This window comes from Lissotriton helveticus, chromosome 12 (assembly GCF_964261635.1).
Source record: "Lissotriton helveticus chromosome 12, aLisHel1.1, whole genome shotgun sequence".
Taxonomy (NCBI): Eukaryota; Metazoa; Chordata; class Amphibia; order Caudata; family Salamandridae; genus Lissotriton; species Lissotriton helveticus.
In genome coordinates, this window is record NC_136073.1 from 758,124,800 (window position 1) to 758,140,900 (window position 16,101).

General features: G+C 46.4%; 1 protein-coding gene across 5 annotated transcripts in view; it reads left to right on the forward strand.

Moving 5' to 3' along the window:
* The window catches only part of MEF2D (myocyte enhancer factor 2D), a 449,440-nt gene that overhangs the window by 388,355 nt on the left and 44,984 nt on the right, over window positions 1-16,101 (forward strand). For all 5 annotated transcript variants that reach the window (XM_078671232.1, XM_078671228.1, XM_078671231.1 and 2 more), the window contains one exon: window positions 3,860-3,916. In XM_078671232.1, the coding sequence (XP_078527358.1) occupies window positions 3,860-3,916 (57 nt within the window). The remainder of the gene's footprint in view (window positions 1-3,859; window positions 3,917-16,101) is intronic.

Here is a 16,101-nt window from a genome sequence, read left to right on the forward strand (position 1 = left end):
TCCATTAGATCTTTTTAGTGAAGCTGATGTCTGGGATGTTGTATCCTGTATGACCCAGAGTCAACTCGTAGCATATAGCATGACTCGTTGCCCGGTATAGCTTGACCTGGTAGTATTAATGCAGGTTATACAATACACTTCTCAGCAGTTCCTGGGGAATGGGAGCAGGGTCTTGATTGGTGTGTGTGTTGCATACATAGCAGGTACACCACCAAAGCATGCTGTGTGTTTTCCGCTGGCGGGGTTGGGTTGATTAGAAACGCTTACTACTCGAACAGAACTCATGGTGTACACGTCTTCTTCTTTAAGCAGTAGAGCACGAGAGAAGAATCAAGAAAGGGAAATTCATTAGGAAACGAAAAGCTCTAAAAAGGAGCTGAGAGCTGTTTTTTCTTACCACAAATCTAGATAGTACCAGGTGTAATAATGCTACTTTATGGATAAACCCTAGATAAACACAATGAATGACCGATACAATGCATTTTGAAGGATTGCAGTTAAGTGGCTACTTGTGAAAGGTAAAGGGCACAGGAAATAGTTTAATATAGTTTATGCACCTTAATCATTTTGTTTTGTAAACGGGTGGTGCAAAATTAAGTAATTGGTAACTGTTTTCTTGGCTTTACGTTCTTAATACAGTGCCTCTGACAACTACATTATGAACAAGTGGCATCCAGAGTGGAGTGGGGCTGCCACTGCATCCTGCCTGGGCCAGGGTTACTGTGGCCTGGTCCCAGGGTTACTGTGGCCTGGTCCCAGGGTTACTGTGGCCTGGTCCCAGGGTTACTGTGGCCTGGTCCCAGGGTTACTGTGGCCTGGGCCCTGGGTTACTGTGGCCTGGGCCCTGGGTTACTGTGGCCTGGGCCCGGGGTTACTGTGGCCTGGGCCCGGGGTTACTGTGGCCTGGGCCCGGGGTTACTGTGGCCTGGGCCCGGGGTTACTGTGGCCTGGGCCCGGGTGACTGGCCTGGGCCCTGGGCTACTGTGGCCTGGGCTACTGTGGCCTGGGCCCTGGGCTACTGTGGCCTGGGCCCTGGGCTACTGTGGCCTGGGCCCTGGGTTACTGTGGCCTGGGCCCTGGGTTACTGTGGCCTGGGCCCTGGGCCCTGGGTTACTGTGTCCTGTGACCTGGGCCCGGGTGACTGTGGCCTGGGCTACTGTGGCCTGGGCCCTGGGTTACTGTGTCCTGGGCCCGGGTGACTGTGGCCTGGGCCCTGGGCTACTGTGGCCTGGGCCCTGGGCTACTGTGGCCTGGGCCCTGGGCTACTGTGGCCTGGGCCCTGGGTTACTGTGGCCTGGGCCCTGGGGCCTGGGCCCTTGGTTACTGTGTCCTGGCCCAGGGTTACTGTGGCCTGGGCCCAGGGTTACTGTGGCCTGGGCCCTGGGTTACTGTGGCCTGGGCCCTGGGCTACTGTGGCCTGGGCCCTGGGCTACTGTGGCCTGGGCCCTGGGTTACTGTGGCCTGGGCCCTGGGGCCTGGGCCCTTGGTTACTGTGTCCTGGCCCAGGGTTACTGTGGCCTGGGCCCAGGGTACTGGGGCCTGGGCCCAGGGTTACTGTGGCCTGGGCCCTGGGCTACTGTGGCCTGGGCCCTGGGCTACTGTGGCCTGGGCCCTGGTCTACTGTGGCCTGGGCCCTGGGCTACTGTGGCCTGGGCCCTGGGTTACTGTGGCCTGGGGCCTGGGCCAAGGGTTACTGTGTCCTGGGCCCAGGGTTACTGTGGCCTGGGCCCTGGGTTACTGTGGCCGTCTTAGAACATCTCTGCTTACCCCAGGAACTCACCGTCACTATGGACTCTCCACCCCCGGGTTATTCAGTCGCATGTACATAGCAATATCTTTGACTCACCTCTCCCAGATTAATTCCCCAAAAATGTTTTAAACTCCCAGGAAATATACAAATACGTCAGCAGAACTGTTGCACTTCTGACGATTAGCTCCCTTGATGGCAGCAGCCTCTTTTGTAGGAATGCCACATGCCACAGGTAGGGGCGCCAGATTCCCTCTATAGGAGCCAGTAACCTGGGCTTTTAAAGGGACTTCTAAGTTGCCTTCATTGTCCCTCTTGTGTTTTACCTTCCCCTTTACTGAAGCGCAACTATGTGTGTTGAAGTTTCTTCATTCAATGGACCATATGGTGAGTGATGTCACATTAGGTTTTACAGTCAAACCTGACGTCAATAGTTTGATTAAATGATCTAGACACTAAATACATTTTCCATTTCACTGTGTCACATTCAATGCAAAAATAAAGTTTCACCCTACATATCTGTTCATAAACTAAATGATACAGTGTAAGATAACGTAGTCTCATTGAAGAACTTGAAATCGCACCTTATGCGCCGCTTGCTGCACTTGGTCTCGCACGTGCATCCAGTTCCTCTTTTGGTATCAGGTGCAGTTTCACAATATTGCCCTAGGTTGTTTTTTTTAATCCATGAAGCTTTGATGGCTAGAGAATAAGCGAGTGAAACAGTACTTCAACAATCTGAAATAAGAACTATTTCTCTGTGGGAGCAGAATGTGTAAAGTTGTCTTTTGCTGCCTTTGTCATTTTTTGTAATAAACTGTGCTAAACTCCAGAAGTAAAAAAAATGTGCGGGTGAGTATCTAGCAAACAGTAAATTGTGTGAGAAAAACTGGAAACAGCTTTTTTAATAGCTTCATTTAACAGCAAAAGTTTTTTTCTTTTTTTTATCGAAAACAATATCTAGCAGTATTTTTGTTGTGGGTAATTGAAGCTTGTTTGCAATGAATTTTAAATTCTACTAACGATGGAAGCTTGTGAACTTGTAAAGTTTGTTGCTTCCACTGAACGTTGCTAGCATAATTATCATTCTTACTCCCTCACTTGAGTGGTTAACGCTTAATGCTAAATCTATCAGCTCAACCTACTAGAGCTTTGATTACTTGATGTTTAAATGTTGCACATATTTATAAATATATCTGCACCAAAGGTTTGTTCAATATACTTAGTTATTGCAGCTTTATCAAGAAAACGTGTAGCCCACCTACAAAAAACATAGATTAAACCGGTATGTTCAAAGCATGGAGTTTCTTGTATAGCACCAGCACAGCGTGGTTTAATTGTGATGACACTCCTCAGTTAAGTGAGTGAAAGAATACAGTGGTGAGGTGACACATTTATTAAAAAAAATTAAAAAACAGCCCCCCTTTCTTGTAACAGCATGTAGTCCGCTGAATTTTTGGTGCCTCTACAAAGTCTGTATATCGCTATGGTCTTATTGAACCACTTGTGGTAAATTGATGTTTCGACCATAATGTGTTAATCCATGCATGGGTCGTCATCAAGATTGTGATGTCATTTATGTGCAGCTGAGGATAGCCTATATAGACTGACCCTTCACGGTCCCTTCAAGCACACAGAATCTGGAATACACACGGCAGAATGTAGAAAAAACTTCCAGTACGGTTTTAATCCAACACTGGAGAATCTGTATTTCTCGTTAAGGAAGACAAGGTAAAGTTATCCCAGAAAAACAGGCTTTAAAAGCAACTTCCTAAATTTTAACAAAATGTTGTCACACCGAAGCATAATCCCGTAAAATAAACTTTCCTAATTAACCTGTTTAATAAAAACTATGAATGAGTCTAGACATAATTTAAATCTAAACTTTGACACATTGCTATCAATATTTTTTGAGGATTATTTAGATTTTGTTTGATCGTGTTGTTATTGCTCCAGTTTGAGTGAAAATTGCATTTGAAGGATTCGTTTTAAGATTTTTATTTTATTTAACAGTGTCATGAAAACAAGCGATTTTTTTAAGTTTACGGACTGATGTATGTGCACTGCAGAAGTACCATATATCCTAAGCATGTTTTTTCCCTCCATGATTAGGTGCAATGCTCGGCGGAGACTTAAACAACTCCAATGGAGCCTGTCCAAGTCCACTGGGTGAGTACGAGTGTAGCAAAAATGTATTTTGAAGTCTGTAACGAAACTGTCAATCTCAATCTTGCTACTAAATAACGGTTTCTCAATTTGTGTAAAAAAAAATTATATTTTTCATCTTGAGTATTGAGATGGTCCCAGAATATATCCACACATCGAATTGCATTGACTCAATACAGTGTGGCCCAGTAATACACATTCATATACGAACTGAGGTCTCTATTTCCCTGATAAAGGTATTTGTTACTTCGGCTTGCCAGTTCTGAGATATTGGTAATATTTGCAATTGTTATCCTGTCATTACATCTAACTCACGTTCGTCCAGTATATGTCTCACTAAAAATAAGTCAATTCAAAACAAACTTGGTACGAGTATATCTGCAGATTTAACTCACAGACAGCAGAGTTATGTGATATGGTAATAATTTGGTTTACTATGAGGCTTACATTTAGGTTAAGGAAATGTAGGGAATAGAGTTTGGTTTGAGGTTAGAACTAGATTTAATGTTGAATTTAGAATCAAGGTTAGCTTTAAGGAAGGGTTTTGCTTTCGTTTTTTTAATTAGTTTTTTATTTTTAGACTTCATGTCAGTGTAAATGTTGGGGTTTGGTGTTGAGGTTCAGGAAGGTAAAAAAAGAAGAATTCTGTATAGTTTATTTAAATAGTTGGGGGAAAGGGGGTATGGAAGCCCTCATCCTAACAGTAATCCTATATTATTTGCATACATGATGTGCAATTTATCTGAAATTACATAAATCTTATTAAAATATTAACATTTGGATGCAAGAACAATGGGGTGTGCATTTATCGTCTAATGGTAAGAACTTGCAAATCTCTTTCTTTGCTGTGGAAAAATGTGCGATTACTTTGAGTATTATACACATATCTGGATAAGTGACAAAATAGTGGAGACTGCACAAACATAGTGACTATATGCAATGCAAGGAAGAGGCTGGAGGGTAAATGGCAAGAGGCCGGTGGGCTTTTGTACAAGCAGGTTAGAGCCAGATTACAAAAAGACGTCTGCCTTCAGAAACAGCAGTAAATCCCCACACTTCTTCCGCCATGCCTCACCCTCCCCGAGCAGTCAAATTCTAGCTTAGGTGCTTACTCAAAGTAATCCTGTTGTGTCAGAAAAGAAGTGAAAAGTGAGTTCTGCAGGTGATTTCAATTGCTCTGCTGGATTCTGTTGCTCCTTGTGAAAAAATGGCTCTGTGCCACTTACCCCATAAGTGTGTGGGTCTTTAGGATACCCCCCGTTCTGGCTTAAGACCAGCTGATCTTCTATAGATGTACTACACACACTTAGATCAACAATAGGTTGGTCATAATGTGCGCCGGGTGTGCCCTCCTGATGGTGGCTTGATAATAGTGTATTGTTGTAAGCAGCTGATGATGTGACTGAGCCAGATCCGACTTTCATGGCAATGATCACATGGCTGTTGACACGTCCACTCACAGTGAGTTGCAAGAGCTCTCATTGGTGGAGCTTGTCCCTGGAAGCGGGTAGCCTTCTAACTCTGCAAACTATATTCTTTTCTTTATGCAACCAAGATTGTGACCTACAGGAGGATTAGTATATTTAAGAATATACTTGTGTTTGGGTGACATTTCACTGATCTTGCCCCAGGTCAGCCCTGGAAAGAAGTCATGGCCTGCTCAGGACATACATTTGGGTTAGAGGTGGAGTGACAGATGCCACGTATTGCCTGCAACATTCTGAGAATTGTTCTGCCTTAACCTTTCTTATTGATGTAGGTCAGATGTGAAGTAGGTTTGATGGCTTACTTCCCATTTCAACACCTACTCTATTATCTTAGCCAAGTGTTTGCAGACCTGTAAGATGTGTGTAAGGCTGTTCTTTCCGCAGACCGCAGGGTGCATTCTGTGATCCCAGTAATGTACCACCCTTCTTGCAGTGTTCTATGTTCTCCTCTAATGTTTTGTGATCTAATTCCACCCTACCCACTTTGGACTGAAGTCATGAAGGACTTTCTTTTTAAAGCGCCTTTGGGTTCACTGTTCGTGGTTTCTGTATTCAGGCTTCTTTTGAGTTTGAGGAGATCCTTCAAAGTTTTGTGTCCGGTGAAACCCAAGCTTGGCTTGTGGTAAGGAAGGCAGTCTTCTAGGATCGGGGAGGGTGAGGGACCTGTTCAAGAGAGGGCCTGAGAACTGTAGCAGAGGAGGCGTGTGGATGAGATCACTGGCCCACTCTGTCCACATGCAGAGCTTAACCCCCGTCTCATAAATGTAACTTTGCTTGTGGCACGCTGAAGACAAATGATGGGAAAGCAAGGGATGGTGTTGTCATTTCATTATATCTTTAATGTAATTTATAGTGGGCTACGTCTTACCTGTTATCACTCTGCTTTGTTTGGTTTCACCCTCTTCACCCTTTTCCATCTTTGGAAACTTCCTTTGTTTTCTCTGGTGCTTTGACAGTTGAACTGTCACTGGCGATCGGTGATTGTGTGAGGAACATTAAACTCGTGATTCGACTCATCTTTGCCTTTGTGTTTTCTTTATATCAGAAGGCGAACAAACCAGGGACATATAACTGGGCCAACCTAAAGTTGATGGGGCTCTCTGCGACACCCTTGTGTACGTTTTCGTACCATATATTTCCTATAGAATGCTTCATTATTATCACGAGGACTTCTCACCAAGTGCACACCTCTCAGGTCTGGGCAGGGGGGAGCACGAGAGGTGGCCTTGTCATGTTAACTCCATCATAAGCCACTTGAGCTTTCTGAGGCCGCCACGGCACTAAGTTGGTAACTTTGATTTTGTGCTACCTGCCTTACAGCTTCATTGTGCTCAGTGTAGACAATGCTAGGGCTAAACCCTCTGTACTACTCGTTTTATGAACCATAGATTGTCGAGCCTCAGAATTGTCACTCTGATTGGAACCTGTAACTTGAAGTTTGCACAAACATCTTCGGAGCTGATGTTTTATCACACTTGTGACATCATCTCCCTGACTTTCAGCCACATACAGGACCTAAGAAAATAGAAGTTAAGGGTGCAGTGTCTCTTTCATGATGCACACAGGCAACAAAGTTTACATTGAGTTCAGAAGTTCAGTCACGGTTGTATCTATCATTGGTGTAGCAGTTGTAGTGGCTCTGGGATGTTTGGGGCACACTGCACTCCTATAATGGCTGCCCTTTAGTGCCCAGCTGTGTGTAGGGAGATGTAGTTCATTTTGCGTGCATTAGTGCCTATAGTACTCTTAACAAATGCACAATAAAGAATAAATGTTACCTTTTATAACCATCCCTAAAGCTCGAAAGGCATGTTTTGCTTTTAAAAACTAGTCGCTTTCCTCTGTTTTTTCGGAGTCTAGTATAGACTATAGCGATATGTCTTGATAACCACATGTTTCCCAAAAAAGTTATTACAAAAATACATATGTGAAGGGGCTTTTGGTCAGCCCTGTTCATCCAGCGGTTTCTTCCTTTTGCTTCTTCCTTTTAAAGTATTGGCTAATGGGCTGACCCACACTTCCATTGGCTCTCTACTCTGAGAGTGACACCGAAAGGGAGTGCACTTCATTAACCTAACATAAAAATCTTTTAAAGGCCAGACCTGTTTGCTGTTTTTCTTTTGTTTTGAACTATTTTGAATAATGTAGTCTGCAAAAAGAAAACATCTCACTTAAAAAAAAAAATCTGTTTCACTAAAATGATAATTAAAGGTGAGTAGATATATCTGATGCAAGGACACGTTTGGAGTAATAAATTAATGGTTTGTGCAGAGGGAGACATAGTGGCCCGAGTCATATTACTGGTTTTGCAGTTTCAGGTTAGGCTGGTGCCGGGCTTCGCTAGAGATTTACTTTCCAGTTCACCACTGTTTTCTCACTCCAACCTAAACCCCACTTCCTCAGCAGATGTGGACAAGATGTGTAGCCACATCTGGCAGGGAAGAATAGCCGCAGTGATTCGTGTTCCCGCTCGCTGTGGCACAGCTTGGCGAAGAATGCATGTTCAGAGAGAGAGCGAGATTGTCATAAGACTGGCACTAAATGATTCAAAGGAACTCCGGGAGGCGTGGAGATGGTTATGGGGGACATCCTGCCCAGATTTGGCGTCTCCCTGGCCAAGGATAGTAGGTAAAGACACAATATTAATTATGGAAATGCAGGTCTCACAAGAGGGGCTGTGAGAGTTGCGGGACAAGTTCAGCCACTGGAAAGCTGCAGACGAAGGGTTGTCACTCTGTGACGGCTCAGCCTCCTAAAATCGCCATATATTAATATATTTCACTCCAGTGCATTTAGTCGCTTTCACTTTACGGTCTTGATAACCTGTTATGGTACACAACACACTGGTTCACTGTGACTGTTTGTATTTTCGAGATACCGCCATTGCTTTTATCCGTTTATCGGTGTAGTGGAATGGCCCAGTGCTTAATTTGAGCCATTGGTTTCCTGTGCTCTGCACTGGCCCTTAACTGTCAACACTGGCACTTATGACAACTGCCACATGGTGGCGTTGTTTGTGCAATTAAAAGATGAGCAGAACGGTTGTTTATTAATTCAGTATCTATTGAAAACAACTACTTGCCGCCCAACCCATTCTTATAGCTTCGGGGGCCTGGAACAGATCGAAATGTCACACTTGTAGGAGTGTGATGGTTTGTAGTTGGCAGCACTGGCAGTAGCAATGGGTGGTGCAAGCTGCAGAGGCCTCCTGACGAGAGCCCTGGCACTTCATGTTTTACAAATTAAGCACTGAGTGTACCGCGCCGGTGTAATATAAAAATGGAAGCGGAGTTCGTGCCATCGGTCTGACAGCTCGGAGACGTCCTGGAACACCGCCTCCCTGGGCTGGCGCGGGGACAAGGCACCTCCGCGGCAACGATTTGTGACAGACTTGGTTTTGGCAGGCCTGCAGTGAAATCGTTTTATTCTCCTGCACCGAGAGCTCTTTTGTTCTGCTGCTGCCTCTGACACATGCCTAGCCGAGGTGTACCTCTGACGGGCCGGGTCCTGTATTCCGGCGCCAGGCGCTCCCCCTCGCCGCCTCGGGAGCGTGGCTCGAGTCCCGGCCGACTCCCGCCTTCCCGCCCTTTCCACGCGGCGCACCTCGGCTCTCACCCTGTGGCACACAGACAAACGCGCTGACGTGAACACGCGTGCGTGCGAGGGCTGCGCCTCTGAAAGCCAGCGAGCATTCAAGTCTGTGGATCCATCCAAATAACCCCAGAAGTGAAGCGGCTGAGTCGAAGGTCCATAGCCAGCCAAGTAGGAGCTTTGTTCAAACACAGTCAGAGCTGCCTTGACTGGGTAACAGAACTAGTCATTTACCAGCTTCAGATTGAACTAAAGGACCTGAAAAACAAAATTTGCACCTGTGGAAGAGTCGTCCATGGAAATGTTTAGCTACCCAGCTTGCATTCTGGCAATTTTCTTATGTAGCAGTCCATGCCTTTTGTTTCTTATCTCAGTAATACCGGTGGAGAAGAGGAGATTTTCTAAGGAATTCGCTGTTAACCTGCCCCAAAGAGGCAGCAGTACATCACGAGTTGCTAAGTCACACCTCTTCTGCCTTGCAACAGAAGCATCCCTCGGTGTGTTTCAGTTACAGTGGCCGTACCTTTGAGGTGTGGCTGGATTCCAAGGTGCAGCGAGTGCAAGAACTTCGTCTGCCAAGACCACCTGATTTTAGTAACATTATAAATAACATTTAATTATTTATAGGGGGTTTCCGCATGCCATCTTCACCCATTGATTTGTTGAGTCTTTCACATTTTTCTTCCGCCCCCAGGCCCCCCACCATCCATCAGACATGTGGCAGTGGGTCTGCCGACTTCAGCCATTGGCTAACTTCCATGTGGGTGAAGACATTCTTTTCATTTCGAAGCACATCCACTCACAAAGTAGTTCCCTCCTGTGCCTGAAATTATTATGACGTTTTGTGTTTAAAACCCACTTCAAAACAAGCGTGGACTAATCCAATAGGCTGGCAGCAATACCTATTTGCTTTTCCAGTGCTTTTTAACTTGTTGTCTAAGAAGTTTTAGCCATTGAGTGATCTGCCACTTTACTCATGGTCTCGACTCTGTGTGGGACATGGGCAATGACTATCTTTGTGCTGACTGACGTTTCACTCAGACTCCAATACCTGCGCCTATTGAGATGGCACAGGGGGACAGGTTCATTAATCGGAGCTGCAGAAAATTATTTTTGGGATTAGTAATACTTCTATCTTCGGGGTCATCTGTTAACCTCTTATTATCAGAGAAAGCTTTGGAGCGTGTTTCATTACTTAATTTGTTTCAAAAAGCCAACTTCAGCCATTTTTCTTTTGGCAAATCTTGCTTTCATTAACAAGAACCAGTCTTTAATATCTTGTTTCTGGACAAAAGCTGTTAGAACTTACACGTAACCAGTTACAAATGGTTTCTTCCATATCCACATCATATTATTAGTGATTAAGAACCTACAGTGAACTGCTATTTAAGAGAATTAAAGTTGCATCTTAATTTAGAACTGGCTCTAGTATTTGTTGGTCAAAGTGCAACCTCCAAGTGATCTCTTGTGTTTTTTTAAGCTTTAATATGAAATCTTTGATGCCATCATGTGAGAGTTCTGCTGTTTGGACTGAGAATTAAGTACCTCCTAATCGAGATTTGAGGAAATTGGGTATTTCAAGTCGAAAGGAGGCCTTTCAGCATAGGCTGCGACATGCCCTATTGGTACACAACACTGTTGCTTCATTCAGTTATTTCTAGTGCTTGGTCTGCAATGCAGAGCGCCCTGAAGTGGTGCAGAGTTGTTGGCACTTCAAACAGAGTGGCAATTTGCTACTAGAGAGCTCCGCAGCCACTTTGAAAAGAACAGATTTTTTAGCCTATTCCTACTGTTTAGTTCTGCATACTGGCTGCACCCAAAAACTGTTGCCTTATCTCACCTTCTGGACTCCTCAGTCTAATGAACGCCTTTACTGAGATTTTTCTGAGAAGCAGCAGTTTGTGCAGTACTTGAACACTCAGCGGGATGTGGTCGCAAGTGTGGCGATGTAGAAGGACGTCAACGGTGACTGCTGGCGAGGCTTACAGTTAAAGCTGCCCTAACGGCAGGGAGCAGCATCTACAAAGGCCATTTATAAAACCTACCACCAATAACCATAGCAACAACAGCCTTAGTCACTGGTCTTATAAGCGCACACAACAGAAGGCTCCGGAGGAAAGCTGCTTCCTGTGAGTCCAAGGTAAGACGGCCATATGGAAAGGGTATGTCTGTAGCAAGTACAGTGTCTAAAAACCATGTGCAGCTAAGGGGCCCAAAAGAAACAATATTATCTGTTCTGCCTGCCTGCTGGAAAAAGAGTGCAAGTTAATATCTCCATGTTCAACTCTAATATTGACATCAATCTAGCTTACAAAAAGACCATAGATAAACCTTTCCAAACCTGTTTTTAAAAAATATTTCAGCCATGTTGGTGGCAGCTTTCTTTTGATGGTGTTCATCGAGGCTACAAGCCAATTTTCATGTGACATCACAACCAGGAAGCGACATGTAAACTGACAAGACAGAGCCATATTAAAAACAGATTGGAGCTGCTTTATGGAGAACACACACCGTAGGCCATAATTTCACTTTCATTGGTTTTAGGGAAGAAAGCACTACTGCAGGGGGACCCGCCCCTTGAGTTCCTACCTTGGTTTCAGCCGAAAGGAAACAGCGTGTTAATAGGGCTGATGCAGAGGTTTCTTGGGCTGTGGCTGCGTTCAGCAAGTGCTCCGTCTGGTTAGGACTTTGTGGACACGTGTATCTGGAGCGCTTCCAGATTTCAGCGATTTCTGCTGGCTCAGCTTAAGGTTTCCGGCGCAAGAGCAACAACAAAAAGGATGGTGAATGTAAAGGGGAACTGAGAAACAAAGCAGCACCATTGGTTCCAATATGTATGTTCTACATTGAAAATTGTTTAGGGTTACCCTCCCTTGAAGAGTGTTTGGGGTTAACCACCCCTCACCACACTATGCATTATCACTGCATTATCTTTCTGTGTTGTATGTAGTTATTGTGAAATTCCATCGATTTCCGAGCGCCTAGAGACCTGCAGGTGATTGGCGCGATATAAATCCAATATAACAATAACAATAACTATGAAAAGCATTTCAGAGATATTTTAAGCCGAAGAGCACTTTGGGAATCTTACATTCCTTTCAAAGCAGTGGCGTAAAGTCAAATGATGGCCCCACTCTCTGCAGACTGTGATGAGGGGCTCCCTTGTCTCCCATTTCTGACAAATGTGTATGGGCCTTGAGCTGAATGAGGGCACCCTTGTAGGTTTATGGGCCGCCTGGTGGGTTGGAGGCCCCCATGCACCACAGGGGCCTGCGTTACGCCCCTGTTCTCAAGTAGTTCATATATACCATGTATTGAATATGAGCTATGGTATGGGGCTTAAATTACTCATCATCATTGTTAAAACGTTTTAATGTATGTGATTTGTTAGGCACTATCACTCATTCAAAGCACAGAGGTGAAATGCGTATTCAATCAATCAATCAGAGAATTGTAAGCGCGCTACTCACCCGTGAAGGCCTCAAGGCACTGAGAGAGACGGGGGTCCGCAGTACTGTTTAGCCAAAGAGCCAGGTCTTGAGGGTCTTCCTGAAGGTGTTCAGGGAGGGGGTGGTGCGTCTGATGTCTGCCGGTAGCTCGTTCCATGTCTTGGCTGCAGTGTGAGAGAGAGAAGGATCTACCGCCTGCTGTGGCTCTTTTGATAGGCTGGATTTCGGCCAGTGTGAGGATGGAAGATCGGAGGTTTCTTTTGGGTGCGTGGAAGTTGATTCTGTCATTGAGGTATTTGGGTCCGTTGTAGTGTAGTCATTTGTAGGCGTGAGTGAGGATTTCGAAGGTGGCTCTTTTCTCCACGGGGAGCCAGTGGAGTCTACGTAGGTATTGGCTGATGTGTTTGTGCCGGGGGATGCCGAGGACAAGTCTTGCGGCAGTGTTCTGGTTTTTCTGGAGTTTGCGGAGTAGGGACTTGTTGATCCCGGCGTAGAGTGTGTTTCCATAGTCCAGTCTGCTGGTGATGAGTGCGTGAGTGACAGTCTTCATTGAATCCGGGGGGGGGGTCCATTTGAAGAGGTATTGCGGAGAATGCGGAGGGTGTTGAAACAGCTGGAGGTGAAAGCGTTGACCTATCGGTTCATGTTGAGTGATGAGTCGAGTATGATGCCAAGTTTTTCGGCGTGGTCCGAGGAGGTAGGTGGGCTTCCTAGGGCGGTCGGCCACCAGGTGCTGTCCCATGCTGAAGGGGTGGTTCCGAGGATGAAGACTTCTGTCTTCTCGGCGTTGCTCTTCAGGCAGCTGTTGGTCATCCAGACAGCGACGTCTTGCATTCCCTTCTGGAAGTTGAGCTTGGCGGTGGTGGGGTCTTTGCTGAGGGAGAGGATGAGCTGGGTATCGTCGGCGTAGGGTACGATGTTGAGGCCGTGTTGTCGGACGATGGCTGCGAGGGGGGCCATGTAGATGTTGAAGAGAGTCTGGCTCAGTGATGATCCCTGTGGGACTTCGCAGCTGATTTTTGTGGGAATGGAGAAGAAGGTCTGGTAGTCTGATGATCGTTTGGCTTCTTCGGGTAAGGAATAAACTGATCCAGCCCAGGACTGTTCCTTGTATGCCGGCGTTGTGTAGTCTGGTGACTAGTGTGCGGTGGGAGACTGTGTTGAAGGCCACTGATAGGTCGAGTAGGATGAGGGTGTGAAGTGGCCTTGGTCCAGGAAGGTGCAGGTGTCGTCTGTGGAGGCGAGTAGGGCGGTCTTGGTGCTGTGGTTGCCTCGGAAACCGGATTGGGATTGGTCGAGGACAGCGTTCTCTTCAATCAATCGAGTCAGTTCCCTGTTGACTGTTTTCTTTGCAACTTTGGCTGTGAAGGGGAGGTTTTCATGTATTTACAATAATTAAACTTGGCACCAGGTTGTTTAAAAATGTTTTTTTTAATACATTTTTTTAATTCACTCAGACGAGTGCGTGTTCCGAATGCTGCATTTATTTTGTAGAAGTAAAATACTGATAACTAGAATGCAAGTGGAAGATGCAAAAACTAACCACAGTTGTTAACTTTCATTTCTTGGCACTGCTTTTACCACCTGAGCCCAGGGGTCAGATGGATCAAAGCAGTGTAGCAAGCGCTGCCTCCGACGACCCTAAATGACATTTAGTAAATGGGTAGATTTACAGCTCTTCTGTAACATAAGTTTCTCAGTAAAAATGTATCTGTTTTGCACTTGATAATATATCTAATGCATCACTGCTAACGGACATCAACATTTTTAACGTGAACGTATTTGTTAGCGCCCTTTCTGGCAGATAAATCCACTGAGGCTCATGGAAGTAGAGTGATTGGCCGAGGATCACACAAGTAGGTCGACTGAGGAACACTTGCTTAGAGCTCAAGTCTGTTGTTTCTGCTCCTGACCAGTGCTTGAAATGGAAAAATAGACGTGCAGGCCCTCTGTTATAGAGTACTTGCTTGTTTCTGAGAAGTGCCGGTACTCGCCAATTAAAAGTATTACATTTCTCTTGAGAAGTGCCAGTACTCCCTCTCAAAAGACAAGAGTGCCGGTACTCAGTACCGGCCCATTTAAAGCACTGCTCCTGGCAAGTTAAGACACTCGATGACATTTCCTGTACTTGCAAAAAACGAACTAGCACAGGACTGAGTGGAGCGCGGAAGAAATGCCCGCACTTCAATGCTGAAAAAACCGAAAGGCGAAATGTTCATGTTCCTAAATGCTTGCAAATAAATGCTTCTTTTAAAGAGCAAAGCACTTACCCCCGGAGCCCGCTGTTGGAAGTGCTCTCAGGTGGGCGGGTCTGATGCACTTTTCAATATCCGCTCGCTGCCTCGACTTCACTCAGCTCTGCCCTCAGAGTCTACCCAGAGCGGGCAAACGTTATCCCTTCACTGAGTACTGGATTCGGAATTCAGGACAACGACCCGTTTTTTGCCACGGATGCGACCACTGAAGGGCTGCTCTCTGAAGTCTGACGCCCTGGGCCCAGCTGGCCCTGTAAAAGTAAAGTCCACATTTGTAAAGAGCACAATCACCCGTAAGGGTCTCTAGGCGCTGGGGGCCGTCGGGAAGATTAAGCGAGCTATTGCCCAGAGTCACATGGTGCTGGGCTAACCTGCCGCCGGAGCCGGGGATCGAACCGTGGTCCCCAGATTCCAGCGTCAGTCGCCCTGGCCGCGGCGCCACACCTCTTCCTCTCCGCCTCCCTGTCCGCATATGAGAGCGAGGAAACCTTCAGGATGCCAAGTTGCATGGTGCATTATTCTCCCTTTCTCCTCAGCTCGCAAGTGTGCCCTTGTCAACTACATTTTATTTACATTTAGTCAACATATATGGAAGCCTAGAATGTTTGCGTTATAAATTGTCCCAGCCACCGAGGCTTTAAAACCTTTATTTGAGTTCGGAAAGAAGGGAGGTCTCTGCCGAGACCCCTTATGCTGCTGAAGAGTGCAGCTTCCGGGCCCCGCCTCCCCCCGCACTCCTCAGCTGTTGAGAGCGGCTGTTCCAGGCCCCGGCGCGGCGGGTTCCGTGAATGTCAGCATTGACGTCACCTGCACATTCCGCGCATTCTTCTCAGCGGCCGGAGCCCAGAACCCCCGGGACGCCACGCGCTGTCTACGCGCGCGCGCGGCGCTCTGCGTGCGTAACTTCAGACGACGCCCCGGGCGGAAGCGGCCCTCCCAGCGCGCATGCGCCCTGCGCAGCTGGCGTCAAGCAGGTTAGCGAGGCTGCAGCTGTTCAAGGCGCTGCAGCGGCGGCACTTAAGATGAGGATCTCGAGAGCACCTGACCTTAAGAGGGAATTCGAGTCCCCCCTGAGCGCTATTGATTCCCTGGAACAAGGCACGCGGATGTTCGTCGCATTGATTTGGAACCCGGTCAGATACCTCTGCATTCTTGTGGCAGGCAGGCCAGGCAGATGTGCACGCAAGTCAGAGCTGCGATTTGTGCAAGGCTGTCCTGTCTGAGGCATGGTCCAGCCATCGTTAAATGGGCCGGTGTTGAGTACCCACACTTCTTTCATTTGAGAGGGAAAGTGCCTGCACTTCTAAGCGCTCATGTAATAAATATAATGGCAGAGTACAGGCACTTCCCAGGAGCAAACAGTGACTCTAAATAGTGAGTACATGCACTTCTATTGTTCCATTTGA